General features: G+C 41.5%; 1 protein-coding gene across 38 annotated transcripts in view; it reads right to left on the reverse strand.

Annotated features, from left to right (window-relative positions):
• LOC136427629 (protein 4.1-like) overlaps positions 1–20,883 on the reverse strand; it is a 62,803-nt gene that overhangs the window by 7,216 nt on the left and 34,704 nt on the right. For 18 of the 38 annotated variants that reach the window (XM_066416615.1, XM_066416616.1, XM_066416647.1 and 15 more), the window contains 13 exons: positions 20,550–20,654; positions 19,882–19,924; positions 12,931–12,969; positions 12,461–12,536; positions 11,308–11,352; positions 8,667–8,840; positions 7,713–7,821; positions 6,542–6,694; positions 4,980–5,077; positions 4,454–4,641; positions 3,979–4,115; positions 2,746–2,814; positions 352–513 (listed from right to left, as the gene is read on the reverse strand). In XM_066416615.1, coding sequence (XP_066272712.1) covers positions 352–513; positions 2,746–2,814; positions 3,979–4,115; positions 4,454–4,641; positions 4,980–5,077; positions 6,542–6,694; positions 7,713–7,821; positions 8,667–8,840; positions 11,308–11,352; positions 12,461–12,536; positions 12,931–12,969; positions 19,882–19,924; positions 20,550–20,654 — 1,398 coding nt within the window. Of the gene's footprint in view, positions 1–351; positions 514–1,306; positions 1,373–2,745; positions 2,815–3,978; positions 4,116–4,453; positions 4,642–4,979; positions 5,078–6,541; positions 6,695–7,712; positions 7,822–8,666; positions 8,841–11,307; positions 11,353–12,460; positions 12,537–12,930; positions 12,970–13,559; positions 13,596–19,881; positions 19,925–20,549; positions 20,655–20,883 lie in introns of all 38 variants that reach the window. The other 20 variants (XM_066416653.1, XM_066416627.1, XM_066416652.1 and 17 more) reach the window with 14 other exon arrangements.

Genomic DNA, 20,883 nt, shown 5'->3' on the forward strand with positions numbered 1-20,883 from the left:
GTCAGTGGGACAGTCCCAAGTGGTGAGGAGACAGAGAGAGATAGAGGTGGCCAGACAGGGGTGTAAGTCAGAGGAAGAAAGAGAAGCAATATCACAACACAGGCTGCATGGTAGTAACTCGTCAACAACCAGTTCACAACAGCTCAATCTTAGAACAATTTTTGTGCTGTGTTAATCACAACATTTTTATTCAACAGTGTTATTCAACATTTATGTTTTCCAGGCTTATTTTTGTGGATGCTGATTTTTTTTTTGATTCTGTGCTGGATCTAGCAATTTTCCCAAGATGCCTTGCAAAGATGCCGCAGTCTGATTGGTTGGAGAGCCGGCCTATGAGGAATCAACACCTACATGCTCCTCTTTCTCCTCTTTCTGCTCGGACAGGGTCTTGGGAGGGGTTCTGGCGTCCCAACCCCCTGGCGCCGGCTGGGGTGTTTGACTCAGGAACTCCATCTTCATTTCGTGGATATTCTTCTGCCTGCGCTGCTGCTCGGCGTCTTTCTCTCCCTGACTCTGGTGGTGGAAATGAAGGTTGGCGATCAGAACGGGCCACTGTGGCCCTGTGAAGGATGGAGAATCTCTAGGGGGGAGTCCACGGCCATATGCTGCTTGTTACGTGGCTGGGGAGGCCAGTCCTCTTCAGCCTACTCGCTTAATTTCTGCTATTTGGAGGCAAGTTTTGGGCAATTGCAAAATTGTCCCTCATTGACCCAGTGTTAAAATGGCAATGCACTTACTTATTATTATTAAAGGTGAGACATGTACTTCTCACAATACTTTCTCATTACACTTACCTCAGGTAGCTTTATACTGAACTTAAATTGGATGTTTCAAAAAACATGACAAGGATATTTTGTATGCACATCTAGAATATATGGCACATCAAATTTTGGGAGAGGGAAGCATACACAGACAAACTACGGAAAAGAAAAGGCTATGCAATACATAGCTGCATCTGAAATGTGGCTATGAAGGAATAAGACCCTTTTGCGAGTCTAGAGGAATCAGCGCGGTTGTAGAAATGGCTGAGCCAGCACGTGCCATGCAGCAGCCGTTTACGGCAGGTCAATACGTTGATAGGGAGAAACAAAACATTAACTGTCATACCAGCCATTGCTATGCAAGCATACACACCATGCAATGTCCGTATCACCAAAATCTATGGCCCGAGCTACAAGACAACTATGAAACTATAAGGCCTACGTTGTCTTTAAAAGAACCTATTAGTGATGGGAGGGGCTGGAGGCAGGGAAGAGAGGGACGTAGGACATGGTCGACATCAGCAATGTCAGGGAATGGTACAAACCTTGAAGCTGCCCTGTGGATAGTAATCCTCCCCCTCGCACAAAGTGTCCAAAGACTCGGCAATGCTCTGCCGTAGGACAGGCAGGGGAGGGACAGACGGTTCACACGTCAGCACAACCCTACCTCACAATTAGGGGTGGATATCGGTTTGGCTTAATAAGGTCCAAGTCCAAGTTTAGGTCCAGAGATTTAGGTTCAGGTCCGGACCTGAACCTGGACCTGATCCTGTCGGGTTGATGTTTTGTTTTATTAGACCAATATTAAGCATAGAGAATCAATACTGACACGCTCGACTATAAAAGTTTCTTGGTGAGAAGACTTTCAAGATAAACAGGTGTTTGATATTTACACTTATTTTAAATGCCTTTTTTGTCAGAGGGGAGACTCAAAACACTTTTTATCAAACAACATAGAAACATGTATTTGTACTTTGTTCAGGTTTTTTTTGGACTCAGGTTTTAGGCTTTCAGGTTTTTTGGACTGGGTTCTTGAATGTTACAAAGGTCCAAATCAGGTCCAGCGAACCGGTATCCACCCCTACTCACAATGCAAGTAACCACTCCCCACTACACCAGAAACACCCGTTACAGGACCTTAACCCACGTGTTAGTAGAGCGGAAAAGTACGTATTGATATGTCTAGATTTTTTTGGGCTGGTAACATCAAAGAGATTAAAAGTCAGATGCTTTCCAACTTTGATTCCGACTTGAACTGAATTGCATCGTCTGATATTTGTAGATTATTTTATTCATAACATTGGCTAAACCATTGTTGTGTAGAGAATCATATCAGCAGCTGTGTAAACATTATAAGAGCCATACGACTCTTCATTTTGTGTGTTTATGTCGTTTATCTCAAAGTACAATCACAAACTGTAGTATGCTATACCAAGTTGGTGTCCAATAAGCCTGTGCTATGATATGTTCAACTGTTCCTTGCCTTGGATATGATAAATTTATGAGGGAGTGGTCATTTGCATCGAACATGTAAAATAAAAAAATACTTCTGCGAAACGTTGGAGTCAACAAGGTATGAACTGTGGATGTGATGAGGAGGAACGAGAAATGGAGGAGAGGAATGGAAGACACAAGGGATGAATATGTACGGTGATGAGACAACAGGGTTTGTTACGTTGTGGAGAGGATGGTGTGACTGTGGTAAGACTTGAACATCACACAACACGCTACCCTCGACAAGACCACATGTATATAGGACTGGGTGAGTATTCAAACCACTCTCAAACCAACACACGTCATGCAGGAAAACCTCCTGCCTACCACAAACCAAACGTGAATGTGGTCAAAACACAGGCAGAGCATGAGGCCTGGTTCATGATGCAGGATGTCACGACAAACAACCTACAGTGGACACTCTCTGTTCCTACAGTGGTTAGTTCAGCAGGGTCAGCACACACAAAGAATAAAGATGGGAGGCACAAGCCTTTTTGTTGCCTGGTCGGGAGTAGGCACTATAGAAGTCATCTGTCGTGTCTGCGTCAATGAAGGGGATCTGGTGGCCAAAAAATAAAGGCGGGCAATGGGGACAGCGGAGGAGAGAGAAAGAGGGATGGGAAAAATACAGACGTTACAAATACAAGGAATGCACTAATTGGCTACTTCCCTGATAAAAAAGACGGTTGTTAGATTGTAGGTAACTGTAAGTTATGAATGTAGGCATCACACTTTTCAACAATTTGTAGAAGTTCCTTCAAATCAAGCAAACTTTCCCCCCTCCCTTTTTTTCTAAAGCTTGTCACGCAGAAAAAAGGATGATCAGTAAACAATGTGAAAAGAATTTGTTTAGATTTCTGGTGTCCAGGGAAGCAGTCTTCAGTGCCTATAAATAATGAGCTAAGCACAAAATATTAATGACACTGCTAGCCTATGATTAAGCCATACCTCGGACTATGTACGACTTGATGATGAAACGTAAAGAAAAAACGGGCCACAAAGCAAAATTCAACTGAGATGGAAAAGAAAGCAAAAGCCTGGAGGACAAATCTAGCACAATCATTCTGAGACTTCTTTCACCCAACAATACGTCATCGTCATCAATGTGCCACACAACAGCACACTGTAAAACATGGATACAAATACATGATACAACTCTACCACCAACATGTCAAAACAACACATCACAGACACAACCTTCTTGTCTGGAAGAAGCTGTTTTCATACTTACTTGAGTTACGTGTTAGTTTACGTCAAATTCAACAGACTACTTCCTTGACAAGAAGTTAACCAAATAAAAACAAACACTGCACTCACTACACAAGACACTTAGAACAAATACTCCACCCTTTAATTACTCGGAAAAAAAAAGCTTTACCAGTGCCTAAGACACGAGATATAGCACCAAAGTCTTTTACAACCCAAAAGACAGTAAGAAGAAACGATGCCATGCACTACAAACACATGCACTACGAATAAACCACACCACAAACACAGACAAAACCACCTTGATGATGAGATCAGACTATGATGTTCAACACCACAATGAAATCAGAGAGGGTGGAACCACAGAACACAACAGTTAGTACAGAACTTATTTGTTCAAAATATCAGTAAAACGGCTCCGCCCCTGAGGCCTCGCCAAAAAAATCAGCATGCAAAATTAAAGAAGGGTATCTGCAGGTTTTCTTCACAGCTGTCCCAGACTAACTAATCTCCTTACCTCGTCACCCTGCGGAGGAACGTCGTCTGCGTACGGAAGTTTCCCAGCACCAACAGCGTCTGCACTGGCAGACATGTCCGGTGGGAGCTTTGACAAGTCTGGTCGATTCTGCTCGCGGTATGGGGCATAGCCAGGGGCTGGAATAGAAAACTTGCTTATAGAAGCGACCATTTCCTTTGAGGATTCTGATCAATAGCTTGAATAGTCTGCACTTGGTTTAATCATTTTATTTCTCTCATATCCTCAAATGTCAAAGCAGAATTTATCCAAAAAGTTAGTAACTTACCTAAGAAAAGATTTGGCATTAGCATGCAAACTACACCTTGCATGATGCTAGTGAAACAATGAAGGCTATGTCAGCAGTTGTCTACCTAGTCTACGGTGCTGTTGCCACAGATGTGTTGATGGTGTGGGATCTACTCACTAGTGAGACCGCACATGACACCAACGAGTAGAAAGAGAAAACCTTCCATACATGTCCACAAACCTGCATCCATGCTCTTGCTGGAGAAGCGTTTGCTGAGGGTTCGCTCGAAGTTCGGGGCCGGGCGGTCGATCAGCGCGCTGATCTGCCGCGTCTGGTGTTGGGTGCGGCCGCTGTAGCGGAACTTGGACCCGAGGCGTAAGATTTTGCTCTTGGGTGGGGGCTCGGGGGACACCAGCCTGCATAGTAATGAAGAAACAACAGTGGGTTAAATACTGATGAAAGTATGATAATTCTATAGCATGAAAGCAGACCTTTGCATGATACTACTGTCTTCAACGGATCATACAATGCTGACATATTTCAAGCATACCTGTTCATGCCATCTATTTTACATTGACTAATACAATACAGTCCTTTTTTTAAAACAATTTTCTGGGTTTGTGGGATTTCTTTTCAGAAAGGAAAGCATTCTAAATCCAGCAGGAGTTTAATCAAATATAGCAAACAACATAAGATCTGAACAGTTACATGCTGCATGGTTTTAAAAGAGGATGAAACAATCATGAACAAGTACCTGAAGAAGGTGTGATGCTCCACGCAGACTTTCCATAACCTTTTGGCAGCACGGTGGTTGGGCAGCTTGAACCCAATGGTGCTCTCAAACTGCTCAAACTGGGGACAAAGGGCTCATGTAAGAACAACGACTGGATCAGACAACAACCTACTCTTGTGCACCAAACAGGGGGCAACCACATACACTTCCTGAGCACACAAGTCAGTAGACCCAAATATTTTCACTTGTTTCTTCCAATCAGGTGCCCCTCAACCATATTGCAAGACAAAAATCTAGGAGTATCTTTCTAATACAAAAGGGTCCTCAAACCACAAAATTCTAAGAAATTTGTGTTTGAGTTTTGTCTTTGAGGAAGAAATCATTCTCCTGAAACAAGAGCTTGGTTTTTGTTTTTGAAGAAGACATCATTCTCCTAAAATAAGAGCTTGGTGCATAACAGTAGGCTTTTGTTGTTCCCCGCAAAGACCTGTCCCATCATTTGATTGACAGCTGAGCTTCATAGAGATTTCTAGGAAAGGATCCGGCACTTACTATTGGTGAGAAGAGGGAGTCCTCCTGGAGCAAAATTTGCAAGACAGGATTAGATAGATAATCACCAAGCACATCACAAGGTCTGTGGGGGTGGACGCTGTCAGCGTGAGAGTTAGAGAGAGAAGATGTGCCACGAGACAGGAGACAATCAGATTAAGGTTTTGTGCCAAGCTGTCAATCAAAGTGGACATAGCAGATTGATTCAACAGCATGCAAGACAGTCAAAAGAATCGTCTCTTCATGCTTGGTCCAAAAATTTCGTTCAAGTCAATAAAATGTCTGGTTTTAAAATCTGAGCAGATGTTACAAACCAATACTAAGATTTACATAGTTCAACTTGCTGTTTTGATAAGCAAGGGTATCACTGGAATAGGTCAGTGCGTGCAAGCCTGAAAGCCAATGGCATTTTACCTTTCTGGCTTTCTTTTCTAGTTCCTGATTACGAAAGCAGGCTCGGCATGCGATCCGTTAGACCAAGGGCAAGAAGAGACAAGAGAAGGTTGGACTCGAAAGTCAGAGGAAAGGTCTGGACTGATTAGTTTGGAACAAAAGTGAGAGGAATGTCGAGACATTGTGTACACAAGTTAGTGTGAGGGTGGTAGAAGCAGAAATGTGCATATGTTAGCGTGGTTAACAACCATGAATGTGTTAAGTGTGAAAAGGCAACTACGCTACAGACATAGCCAGGAAAGTGATATGTTCCACAGGAAAGGAAGATATGCTCCTGGAATTCTCCATGTGAAGCCCAGCTGTTGTATCCTTGAACCCAAATTGTGACTTTTTAACGCATTCCCTCATAAATTCTTCCATTATCAATACAAATTTGGTAACACCTTTACCATCTCCATTAAAAATTCAATCTTTTCCATACCCAAAAATTTCCTTTATTGTGCTACTAGCTTATAAGGTCAACTTCCAGTTTGGTCCAACCATAATCAAGAAGTGTTGAGACTGTGCACTCATAGCGGCAGGGCTTCTCATGACAGAAGGAAAGCTGGACTGCTTAACGATCAACACACAACGATCCTTACCTCCCCGGGTCGGATCTTGATGTAGAAGTTGCTTCTCTTGTAAGAGATCTTCAAGATTTTGGGCCAAGCGAAGCGATTTATCCTGAGCCGGTCCCGGTAGATCAGTAGACCGTTCGCGCACACCCCCAGCATGATGTCCACGCCTTCAGAGTCCTGGAAACAAAAGAAAGACATTAAAGTCTAAGCCTTCTTGAACATTTAGTGGTTACATTTTTTCTGTTTCAAAATTTGGGTGAGCTGAAAAGGGAAACTCAATGGTAACAAAATAAAGAAATCATATATCGAGGTATAAACAAGCGTTTTCCATCCTAAGCACATCAGATAAGCAAGATGAATCTGTTTGCCTGCAGTACCAGTTACTCTTGCATGGCTGCGCTTTTCAATCACAAGGCTAACCTGTGGACTTTCTGTACATGTATATCACCTACTGCATAAGAAATTCATAGCTACAGTACAAACTTAAGGCACTGACACAGAAAGACTCAAAAGAAAGGAAAAATAGTATAAAGACAAATTATCACACATAGCACTACTCAATGTTCTCTGAAGAATTTCTAGCACAATTTATCAAGGGTACATATACTGTTCGGGACCACTGGAGCCGTGGTCCTCTCTTCCTTGAAGCTCCCTTGAACTGAGCGTACAAGGTAGCTGCTGAAAGTAAGAAGTCAAACATGTTTCCATGTGCACTTAGTAAAGATGATAGCGTTCTTCTAAACTTGAGTAAGACTAGATTGTCTTTTCAGTAGAGAACTCGATACAGTTCCATAACATCTTCAATCAGCACTCCCAACATTTTGTCTGTTGATAAAGTAAATACTACCCCGAAAGGTTCATAAATTGATAACATTCTCAACAGATAACTATCACAAGAGGAAGTTCGTTTTTTTGTGAAGGAAAGTCGAAGAGTCGTAGATATACAACAGAGTAGCAAGCAGATCCCAACCATGGCCAAGGAAATTTGAGATTCACCTGCATGATATTCAATTACTGCAATTATAAGCCTCGTCACATGCAATGGGTGGAGGACTTGGGGTTGGAGTGCGAGGGTTTCTGTTTGCCAACACAAGCGATATTTTCTACTGCACCAAGGCGGCACACTACTAGTACTACGTCTAGTGACAGTAACAGCTACAGAACAGCGTGCAAGGAAAAAGGTGAAAATGCCCACATCTTTTTCGTCCTGACGCACCTTGGCATGGTGCAGGTCGACACCGTACATCGCCAGCTTCTTGGCGTTCTCAAGGTAGTGGAGCTCTGCCTCTGCTGGTGTCTGGCCCCTGCAAGTCAATTTCAATTCTTTATTCCAATACCAACCTTGCAAACATACAAACGTTAGCCTGGATGGCATTGATATTTAGAATGAAACGTAGGCACATATATACAGTATACACACCTACATATATTTATATACAGGTGTCCATCGTTGCATACCAGATTCTACAGTCTGATTGACAGGTGAAGGAAAGAGTTCTGCAGTCTTTTTCCACAACAGACAATCAAACATTTTATCACAATGGCATACGTTTACAATTCCACTGAGGTCTAGCTGTACATAAAGTTGCTGCAGCTCATGGTAATAGATACCAGTAAAACTTCTAAGGCCATTCTGACATTAAACAGCTTGGGATTACAATGTGAGCAGGAGGTTAAAACGCAACAAAAGAAAAATGGGTATCACAAAAATAGTTCCTTCACATAAAAAACGTTAAAAGTTCCTTTACGTTAATGCACCAAGAAGTAAAAAGTTATAGCACACTTTGGTACTATCCAGAAATCGATCAACAACGCAAGTGTATGAAGACCATCTAAAAATGTTGATCTTATCTGTAGCATCATCAATTCAGATTGCTTCAAATTTTGAATACAGTACTTGTGCTTGGCAGTCACATATATGTACATCTTAAAATGAATACCCATGTGTGGTTCAAGTGACTGTTACTGACCAGTCTAACTGGTCTGGACCTTTTAGCCTAGTGGTAAGTGCATTGGCTTTGTATGCTGGTGGGTCGAGTTTGACTCGCCCTGTGCGTTTCACCTAACACCTCCATATTCATAAAATTCTATGGCATGGTAGATTTCTTTGCATTTCCACAGTTCTGCAGCCCAGTGTGTGAAGACTCACTTGTGTGTTTTGTGGAGTTCCATGACCTTCTCTTCGAGTTCCTTGGTCTGGTTGGGTGCGAACTTGAACTCTGACAGGTAGTCTGCGCTGTGCTCCTCGGGGTCATAGTCTCCCAGCTCTGATTGGACGATGTAGGAGCCCAGCAGGGCGTGTGTCACGAAGGAGCACGGCAGTCTGGGCAGGGGGTACACAAAATCATTAGTACTGTTAATGCAGAAATTTTGTGGTGGTTCCATGTTCACTGTTTTCACAGTGAATTTGTCAGCGCAAACTCAAAACCACAGCAAAAATTTGTGCCCACCTACCCCCTTGTTTAAGCACTATGTAATGTTAATTGTACAGTACAGTATCATACGGCACCTGTTATGGTAAATACGCAGCTATCTTGGTTTCTGACTGGCTGTCAGTAAACGGCGTTAAGCCACCTGTGTTTCCATTATGTGATTATAGCACCACTATTGTTTCAAATGCGAACTTAAAACCACCGCGAACGCGCCATTTTCTCCCAACCGTGAAATCAAATCCCTGCAAACTTAAATGTATTTACAGTATCGTGTCATCAATTGGACAATCTCACCCTAAATTTTACAAAGTAGATCTAATAGTCTAATTACAGTTAACACTACATAACACAGTTTTAGAACCCTACAGTAAAATGTTTTTTGACCGGCTCTGTTTGTAACCATTACCATTATGCGTACTTTGGGATTGTGTTTTTCTTGAATGAAGCCTTAAAAATCCACATTTAGTACAAGTCTGTGAAATATACGTTGTTATAATGTTCCTAGAAAGATCACCTATTATTGTGAATGCATTATTCATTAAGTTTATGTTATGTTTTGTATCCTGATCCGATATGATTTTGTAAGGGCTCCCTTGGAAATTAGCTACTCAGTTAACTGAAATGAACTCCAGTGTCTCCCAATCTTTCACCTCCCTACTGCTGTTCATTTCCTTACTCTAAGGGTGCTTCCTTCTACAGATGATGCCGTCCAGTGTGTTATTGTCATTATTATGCCCCATTCATCACCTGAGACTGAATGTATCCCAGAGGTATTGTCGCTCTAACGGACATACGTTCACAGAATCTCAGCCTCCTGAATCTCAATCCATAACAGAACGAAGCACACCCTCGAGGACGAAATCTGTCATTTAGTAGCAAGATTATTTGGGGATGATGCTGCATTACCATTTATATTAGAAGGCTCTATCAAAAATCAAGTGAAGCTGTTTCCTGATGAGCACAGATTGGCATTCAAGGGCTTTATATATAAAAACGTTGCCATCTTGCACAAGGTTGCACATGCTTATTTAGTAGAATTGTGCCTCTTGAATGATGTGAAAACAAGAATTCACTACTATAAGCTCCTCAATGACAAGCCACTCTGTTCATCAAAATTTGAAAATAAGCACTATTAAAGCAATACAAGAAGTAATGAGACGGGCGCTAGGTTCTAAATGTATCAGCCATTGAATAATTCAAACGCGCTCATTCCTGAACAACATCTCAATATTGATTTTCAATGAAAAGCTGCTTCTTTCTCCAGGAAAACAAAACTCCAACCAGAGCAATAAAATAATTTTATTCTTAAAGTTTCTTCCTTCTACCACACTATTCCTGTATTCCCTACATCCTGAGGACAAGAACTGAGCGTCAGACTGTGGGATTTGACCTGTATCATTTTGATTGGGCAGGTCGTGACTAACTCCTAATGGCATGATATTATTGATGGAAAGGCTCTGGAGAGAAGCATGCCTGGGTCTACATATCATTTAGCCTTTACATGAAGCTGACTGATTAGCATAGGTAGAGGCAGGTGTGACGTAGGTGCTGCATTCCCCAGGCAGGTGAAGCCGGGGTCAGTGTCCAGAGGGAACCAAGAGCACACTAGCAATAAACAGTACGAATTTACGGGAAATAAAAAACGTCTTCAGCCAAATCCCCATAGATGATAACACGAATCAATCTGTCAAGGATGCGTGGACCTTTAATTTGTTGCAAGATTTAAGTGCAACCTGCCTTCAAGATTGCACTCTGAAAATCCCCACTTTGACACAGGTCAACGGCAATCAGACAGGCTGGAACCACTAGGCTGCCACAGCCAACCTGAGACGTATCAAATGGAGGTTTCTTAAAAAATCTAATAAGGCCGCTATCATCCCTTCTTCGTTTCACATTGGTTATTTCATTTTGGCGGATTTTACACCGCGTCGCTATTGTGTCATCGCTGTGCGTTTCTCTCTAGGGCCCTCGAGAGGGAAGAAATCCTTTTTTGGACATCAATCAATCCATGGATGCCTTCTCTCCACACTCGGATACTCCCCATTGGGCGTGTTCAATAATGCATGAGGACGAGGCCAGCACAAGGCCGCCTGAAGGAACTGGGGGTGTTTCTTCTCGACGTGCGGAGGATGTACAAGCAGGGTGCAGCGGTTTTCGCACCCGCTGGATCAATAGCCAATAAGATAACGGTATACAAATCACTTCTCACTCCACTTATTCCTGTATCCTTTGTTTGATATGCCTGCTTTTATTACCTGTACAAGGTAGGGATTAAGTAGCTGGCTGATACAAAAATTTACCGAAACATATGACGAAGCTGTTAAGGTAAGCAGATTATGTCTTATCTGATATACTTACCTTCCCTTAAGGATGTCATCTCTGATCTGCAGACAAAGTTGGTACCTGGGGAACAAAGGAAGACATGGTTATAACCCCATAAATGTCACATATTGCTGGTGGTACAACGCCACTTTTTAGTAGAATTATGTATCAATAGATTTACATACATAGATACACGTAACAACTACACCAAATATGCCTAATTTTGAGATAGTATATTACTTTTTAACATTCATATCTAAGTTGTCAAGTAGGACAGAACCAATGTCGTCTATGAATGTTGATTGTGTGATTCTACTTTTATTTCGTGACTGGTAAGGAACGACCATGTTGAACTTGTGTTGACTTGTGCTTTGCTCCTGACAAGGGCAATCCAACACCAGCTCTATCAAAGTCAGGTCCTTACAGAATGTACAGTCATGCTGATCCTGAACTGTGGGAGATGTGTACTAAACACAAGTGGGGGAGGGCAGCTGGAGGCAGGCACAATGAAAGGAATTCCACCAAGGCCCAAATATTTCTGTCTGCATTGAGACCCTGTATTTATTGGTTACTCTATGAACCTGAAATATTCTGAGAATACATGTTCCTGCGTCTGGCCATAGTTCACTAATTCCCCCTTTCTTGTGGCATGCTTTCTGCGCTAAGGATTGCTTGTTCCAAGGCAAAAGGAAGAGAACGTGGCAAAAGTTTCTTAATCAAGAAAACATCATGTCTCAGAATGCTGACTTTCTTCTAATGCTGCAATTCTATACTTTTAATCTGGTGGCATATTGATATCTGCTACAGCTAAAATGGTAGCAACCTCACAGATAAGCTCCTGGTTTAAATCAGTTGCTAACTGGGAGACCCAGTTCAATCCTGGGTCAGGGTCAAGACATCTCAGTTGGGGCTGTACCTGTCTTTTAGAAGGGACGTAAAATGGAGGTCCCGTGTTCAAGGAGGTGTCTCGAGTATGTTTAAGGGGAAAGGCTAGCAATCCCTCCCTGTAAAAATATTCCCTGCTACTGAAAAAGCAAGGAAACTTGCTACCTTATGTGCTACTAGGCACTACAACGGTCTGAAAGAAAAGAATCTGGTGGCATAATACATTTAACCCTTTCCTTCACCATCTATGGTGTTTTTGGCTTGGGCCTAAGTACTAGTAAGACAGCTGAAGATCTGTCCTTACCTTGTGATGTCCTCCTGCAGCTGGGAAGGGTCTGGAGGGTAGAACTTCACATTGAATCCAAACACCCACGGCCCACCTAAAACAGCAAAGATAGATATATAAGACATAACTTCGGTCTTAAAGTTCATCATTAAGGATTCACTGTTGTTCAGTTTATACTTCTTGTGTACCAAGTGCAGTGACTATTTTCAACTACAACATTTAGGAAATGTATTCTTATCTTGTTTTGGATTTACATTAAAAGGGTGACTTGTTAGTGACCATGCCATTGTGTGATGCATGTCACAATCATCATCATAACTGGCACATGACATATACAAATGACACACAACCAACCATGCAGCAGGGGAGGAAAGAAAAGCTACCAAGCCGGCATTAGGAAAACAAAAATCGGAAATCTGCCAAGACATTTGCACAGCTGCACACAAAAGACAGCAACACTAGAAGTTTGCCAGGCTATGCGTCTTCACCTCCGATTTCTGCACTAGGCAGCATTCCTTCTCCCTCCTCTGCTTGCATGAATGGTTAGGGGGGAACATTGGTATTTAGTGGGAGGGAGGCTGTTAGAAGGCTTTAGCAAACCAACTAAGTGACTGAACATGAACAAGGCCAAAAGTGTGACATTTGGACATGGACAGAGTGGATATCGTTACCAGAATGGCACTGATACAGATGATTTACCAACAAATGCATCAGCAAACAGAAAGGTTCTCAGGAACTGTGCATAATACGCTGTCAGAGCCTTGAACTTGAATTCACCTGTCCTTGATAACTACGAATTTCAAATGAATACAAAAGGGCAACAACATTGGCAATCAAATTGCTGTATGCTGTGGAAGCCATTTTGTATAATCTTTAAAGACGTGATTGAAATACAATACCCAGTGGTTACACCACTGCCACTTTGTGCTTTACTTACATCACTTATATTACTTTGAAATTTGTATTCCTTAAAACCAGTTCTAGACAATTATAAGGCTCAGATCTCACATCAAAAGAGAAAAACTCAGATTTTCCTTTTTAGATCAATAAAAATGTATAAAATGACCATTCTGGTAACAGTATACTCTCAGTGATAAGGTACGATGCATAACGCTACCTGTAGGAATGATAACATTCTCTTTCTCTTCCAAATCTGTATGTCACAGGCAGAGAGAGGATGGGGAAAATGAATAAAATGTCATGAAGAAAAAACCCACATGGTGAAATGAGACATAAGAGCAAGAAATAACAGAACACAACAAAAAAGGAAGACAACATATCAAAATCAAACACAAGGAAGTACTGTATGATCATTCTGAGTTATAGGTCATAGCATATTTGCATTCCTACTAGTCATTCCTTCCAGTCTCATGTCAAGCAAATCCAGTGCCTATTTTTCAACCCAAACACAGTTCTGAGATTTAGAAAGTTATAAAGCTCCATGATGTACTCCTAATCTTTTACAATATATTCAAATTAACAGTACATGATCAAACTCACATGGCTTAACTACACACATGGATTTAGCAAACTGTATCTGTCTTTCCTGTGAGTGGCAAGCGTCCAACAGATACATTTACAAGACCACTGTTTTGTTGTGCCAGATGTTGCAACATTTTTCGTGCCTTTTGATCTCGGACCTTGGCGAGGGCATCTCGCTGAGACCCTCCCAGACAGAAGCGAGGCGGCCTGGTGGAACTTGGCCTTACTGTGTGTTTACAGGTACAGGCACCAGACTGATCGACATCCTCCAAACAGCCTGACTTGTTTACACCCTGTACAAGCTTGGGCTAGCTGTTCTACCCTCAGGAAGGGGTGATCTCAAAAGTTCCTTCTTCGGTCTTAACCATCATAAGGTTGTATTATTTCAGCACACATGTTGATCATCATGTATTACCCCCCAATCATGGAAAAAAGTCTGTTACTGAGCCAAATGGAGTCCTCAGTTTTTTGATATCATGAAAACTCTGACGTCCTAAACACCACCTACAGAAAGCTATCAATCACCTTGCTCATACATGAAGATTCCGCTTAGAAATGACATTGCCATGTTGAAATGATACCTCGCTGTTTGAGAAAGTTGCCTGAGCAAACTGGCTCCTACCTTTACATTTCTACGAGAATTCTTCTTTCCAAATACACGACTCATCTGTTTCAGCTCTGCAAAGACGAAGCAGTAGAATTCGAAAGTCCACAGAAGGAAGGTTTTAGTTTTCACTTATCACCAAACATCAACCTTGCTAAACACAGCTCTCCCCTACAAAGATGGCCGCCAACGTAACCAAACTTGTCCTTCAAACCTTGTAGCCATGGTAACAGGCAGAGGATGTTGACGCATAGCCCATCGGTGACCTCCAGGGACCTGACAAGTTTTATTTGGAACTGCATGTCCTTGTCAGCGCTGCGCAATTTATTTTTCAAAGGACGCTGACCTTGGCAAGGCAGTGAATCGGTGGTATGATTTTGTAAGAATTATCTAAAATTGCAGTTAACGGTATTGAATACCTGAACATTTTCCCACCACACTTCAATGTTTTTTTACTGTCCAATCAATACCGATTCTCTAATTTTTCCTTAAGTTAAAATTATCTGTTGTATTATGCAAAACTCTCACCCAAGACGTTTTAAATCAACAATCTAGGCAATGATGTACAGTAGACATCGAAAATTTGGAGGTGCGTATCTCGTTACCTTTTCTAAGTCACTGATTGATGAATATTCTTGTAACTATTAATTACACGTGACGTGACTGATGAATCTCTTCAACAACATTCTAGGCCTTTTCTGTGTAAGCTTTTGTAATCTCTTCTGAAATCTCTTTACCTATAAACACGCCTGTCGGTGCATTAACATGCTGAACTTGTTTCATAGTTCAAGGATCCACCTCTACTAGACTATGGACATTCTTGGAAAATGCCACACATCTGCACTTCATTTCTTAGACGTTACACAACAGGTGCACGGACAGTGGGGAGAAATATAAAGGGGAAGAGAATCTTAAATGCATATTAAGTAGTTCTTGTAATTACAGAATTCAAATAGACAGAAGCCTACAATCCGATATGTGGATGATTTCTTTTTAGTTTGTGGGATTGGTGGCCTTGAGAATGTTGTTATTTTTTTTATTATGTAAACTTTGACAAATAAGGCACATATTTCGCGGGGTCAAATTTCTTCTGCATACTCTTGTATTATAAAAACTCCCAATCTTTGGCATACAAGACAAACTGCCTTTTAGAATGACAAATGAATAATGTGTGAAAGTGCACACAGAGCATGACATAGCAATTTCCACACATGTCACCCATCTAAGAACCATTGAAAACCATCTGACCTACATACTTTGATCTGTCAACAACATTTTATTTTCTCTAACATTCTTACTTACTAAACCTACTTTTAACTGGAGTGTGATAGCTTTCCAGAAAATAGGTTTTGGCAGATTTCTGTATGACAAAGAGGTAGGGCGTCTTCATCTTAACCTTTTCTCAGTGGGAACTTAGGAATGCCCATTCATAACAAACACAATATAATTCCTCAAGGTCATGTTCAATTGGCTCACAGGTCTGCCTTGAAGCCTCAACTACAGTCTACAACTGTGCGAATGATAAGATCTAATTCAGGAACATTTGAATAGGTAGTTTTGTGCCCCTCCCCAACAAAAAAAAAAACACAAGATGAACTTTATGTTTCGGAAAAAACTTTTTAAAAGTTAACAAGTGGATAAAACTAATACCATACATTTATGGCTTCTTCAGAACAGCATTACTTTTCAAATACTTGAAGTTCCAGGGGTCTCCCTAAAAAATGGAACAGTGGCACTCCTCCATCCTGTTCTAATCCCAGCTCCCTCCATCCTGTTGATTTTCAAAGTTAGGGTATTTCTTCCAATATTTCCCCAGCAAAGCCTGTAATTTTGCTCAAATTTTCAAATGTAAAGTTGCAGGAAATGACTCCATTTCTGCCTGAAAAAGGCAAAATGCAACAGCCGCTCTCCTTTGAGGGGTGTGCGCCTCCCCCCCTCTAGACCTCGCAACACGTATCCTGTGCCTGGCACCCCCCCCCCATCCTGCTCTATATTTCTGGGGAGATCCCTGAAGTTCTACTCTGTCAACACGTTTGACAACCATTGAACCAGTGCAACCTGTAGCTGGCAGGAGTCCACAGGACAATCCCTTTTGTGTAGAGTCAACCTTCTTCTCATTCCATACATGTACTAGAAGCCTAAACGTTCAAAACATTCTGTCAGATATATCTTATCTTTCTATCTCCAGCTTGATAACTTCTAGCACTGCCTTGTGACAAGGTCTCGCAAGTTCAATGAAATGCCTCAAGGAATTGAGATCACACATATCGTACCCTATTGATCATACTGAGTGCTAGGCCTCCTGACAAAGTATCACTGTCCCTGTCTGTTTCATCACAACAAACCGTTACAGTTTTTCGCCCATGAAGCATAGAATGTTTTATTAAGTGCTGTCATCCACAATTCCATGCACAGTGAGTCTTACGGTCAATGACATTTCAGATAATGTTTTAAGTTCTGAAATAAAAGAGAGGAAATAGCTCCTCATAAACCTTTAAGAGCTTTCTATCACATACAACATGTGTGAAACAGGTATCTTTTGAGTTCTGCAAAATGGCCAAATGTACTGCTACTTAAATAGTCTCCTAACATTGAGGCACTGCTACATTGGTTGGCAAACCTTAACTGAATTCCCCCACCGAATGCTAAAGATTACACAAAAACAATGGCCTTCCCTACTTTAAGCCCTGATCTATGTATGTGATCTGAAGCATATTATCCCAACACAATTACAAGGTAGGCTGGGCTATTCCAACTTGATCCAATCAGCCGCACCCCGTCTCTGTTTCCATGGAATTAAAACACGGCCTGTCTACAGAGTGAGATAACATAAAGGTGCAGCAGCTTTCTTTTAGCCTCTTAAAAGCAAATGGAACCTCCAGGCTGTTTTGTTTGAAGTAGCACCATTTGTGCCGGGAGGTAAAGCCGGTGGTGATACCTGTTATGGCGGTGGATGACGTCAAGGGGACTGTTTCTGTTTTCCAACAGTCACCGTGAGAGGGACACTTGACGAAGAAGGATGTCCATATTCGGTACCGAATTCTCAGAAATGCGGGATTCATTGAATTGGGGGATGGGTGAAAACGCTGCACTGTATACTGCACATTTTTAAAGACTTACATCATTGTTAAACACCTGTATTACAGCCAAATGTTCCAGCTATTATCATGGCTTCTGAAATCCCAGTATACTCAAGTCCTTACTTTCACATACCACAGGAAAACTGAAATGTTAAATACAACCCAGAAATCAGACTATGCATACTACATTCCATTGCTTGATGTATTAAACATGATATGATCTGCTTGAACTATTATGCTACAGTTGATAGAATTTGTTCTATGTGCATAATCTTGGCCAACAGACAACATCCCGCCAAGAGCCTATACATCCCTGGCTAGATTCTGCTGAGGGCTGAAACACCACGCATGATGAATTTAACATTCCACAAGTAAGATTTTGGAGATACACGTAACCAGACTAATTTTCTTTTAATAGAGAACACAGCCTACCACGCCCAGATATCTCATTCTTTTAGACAGCTCCACACATCGTAGTCTTTCTTCAATCAATCAAGCTAGCAATTTCATTAAAAACTGCTGTGTTCCTGATTCATTTACACATGTTGAGACAAAAGCAGTTTCTATTCTGCATATTTCCTATTTCTCCAGACAATATACAACATGTTATCTAATGGGCAATGCTATCAGAATTAGTGCATCTACTCTTAGACTATCCAACACTTATGCTCCCACACATCAATGATTATGCATGCTACATTTGTTTTGGACTGAGGTTGTTGCAAGGTTGTGGCCTTGCATTTGGACTCCATATAACAGGCCTGACCAATTGGTTCTCTCCGGTTTTGTTGAGTTCTTTTCCTGTGACCTATTTTCCCAAAAGTGGACGTCCTATTTCCAGCTGACAGCGATTCACCACTTATCAGTCCTGTCCAGAAATCCAGACAGGAATCTTAAGATGTTTTCTCCTATGCTCTTGTTATCTAGTTGGCACATCTCTTCAATATAAACATGTGGGCATCGAGAGGTTAGTGAGTTACAGGAAATCAACTGCAGCCTAACATTTCAACGTTCCTTCCTGGCTACGTCACCTGAAGCCTTACAAAGGTTTAGTTTCCAACGTTTTTTACCATAAGTTTTGTCAACCTACACATTGAGATATATTTGGGATGAACATGTTGTTCTGTCTGCATGGCAAACTTTATTACAATATCATAAGTTCACCACAGAAATGCAATTATACTAATTACCCAGTTGGTTGTGTTTGCCAACCAAGGGGTATATATAATCTATGCAATCTACTTATATGTCTGCTGTAAAAATTCTTAAGAGTATCTATCTGCTCGTATGAGCCAAAACATCCGCCAAGTAAATGATTAGCAACATTCAACAAATGCTCCACAGTTCACAGCCCTTTGCAATTTAGACCAGCTCTAATTCTATGATAAGGTCCAATGGCTGCAGCAGCAAATTTGATTTGGTATCATGTGTAAGCTTTTACAATTTAGACATCTGAAAACTTGCAGTACAATTGTTTTCTTAAAGTTTTGATGTAGTAATGATCGAGTAATGCATTTCGAAAGGATGTAATTCCAACAGCTAACAGAGCTGTGTACTTAAACAAATTCTAGGTACAGGTACACAGGATTAGGTACAGGTCCGGACCTGAACCTGTACCTAAACTACTTGTTCGGAAAATGCTAGATTTTCAATAAGGACAAAAGCATGTTTGAACTGGTAAAAAATTGTGCTAGGTATCGTTTTCATAAAAACACAGATGAAAATTTGACTCCAGCCTTGCAAATGTGTTTTCTGTGCTTTAGAGTGGCTTTAGAGCACTGCCACCGTAATTTCATAGTAATTTTATCTGTCAAAGTGGTCATCCCCTGAGTCAGGTCCAGTACCCATACAGCAGGGTCAGGTATTTTGGACCTGTACCTAATTGATTGTACCCGGTACTGTATCGGTACACAGCTCTACTAACAGTAAATACATGCTGCATTCTAGCTGACTCAAGCTCTTCATGGTGGGATACATGCAGCACACTGAGGAAGTGTTACAAACCCACTTCTACTGATCAAACAGTCACCCTATCTGATATATCAAGCAACACTCTAGACACACTCCACTGATGCCCATACAAACAGACATCATGCTTTCTAAAGCAGGTTATCAACAAACACGGAAGCAATACCTATAACAGATCCTGTCTTGAGAAGTAAACAGAGGAATTTGCCAGAAGTAAAGATACAGGACAGCAAGTGATTTGGAAAGTGGTGATGTTTGTGATTAAGGTCCAGGTTTGTTATGGCATGTAGAGTAAACTAACCCACCTTTTATCTGTTTCCTGATCTCCTTCAGTGGATCCAGCCAGTACTGAAACAACACAGACCTCAGGTCAGCAAGGGATGGGTATACAGCACAGACAGGTCATAGGGAGGTCAGATTGAGGATACAATGTGCACGCCTATTCTTCTACCATTTGCAAACAAGGAAACAAAATATTGTGCACAATTGCGGATGGCTCAGTCTAACAATCAACTACAAACAAATGTATCCAGGGATTGTCCTTTTCCATTACTTGCAATGTCAAAACACGACTAAATGATATCATGGTTTTCACAGTAAAAAAACAGCCAGTATTTTTTACATGAACTTGGCCCACTCTCTGCCCTATCAAAAGGGGCAGGAAGCACAGTCAGTGTCTGTATCTGTATCTGTATAGCCGGTATAACCGCCCTTCGGCGTAACACACCAGCTTCGCAGGCACGCGGCGCGGCAGCAGCTGGTTATATTACACTGTACGGCCTGTCACACCTAGCTTTTGCACATCTGACTGCAATCGTTCTTTGAAGCTATTTAGTGAAGGTGTTCCTACAGCATCTGATGATAACGAGTTCCATTCTACTATGGTTCTCGGGAAATACGAATTTTTGAACACACCTGTACCTGTAACAACCAGGTACAGGTTTCAACTGTCAGTAAGTGATTTTACTCCTACCTTCTGGTCCTGAGGATCCCTGTAGGTGATGCCGAAGTAGTCCTTCTCCAGGAGATTCAGGTGGTCACAGATCATGTCGAAAAGCTGCTGACCCTTTGCCTTCTTCTGAAAAAACAGAGGATAAATCTCAAGGTTCCAAACTACACTTAACTGTACAGTCGAGCGTGGCAATAGTGACCACTGTGATAAAATGCTCACATTAGACGGGTGGCAACTATAGACAGGATTCTTTATGTTTGGGTCAATGTAAAGAAAGAATCCATGAGACGTGGTATGCAAAATAAATTGTTAAAAGCCTACCAGGGTTGTTTGAGGGGACAAGGGGGACACACAC

Source organism: Branchiostoma lanceolatum, chromosome 2, assembly GCF_035083965.1.
Source record: "Branchiostoma lanceolatum isolate klBraLanc5 chromosome 2, klBraLanc5.hap2, whole genome shotgun sequence".
NCBI classification, from domain to species: domain Eukaryota; kingdom Metazoa; phylum Chordata; class Leptocardii; order Amphioxiformes; family Branchiostomatidae; genus Branchiostoma; species Branchiostoma lanceolatum.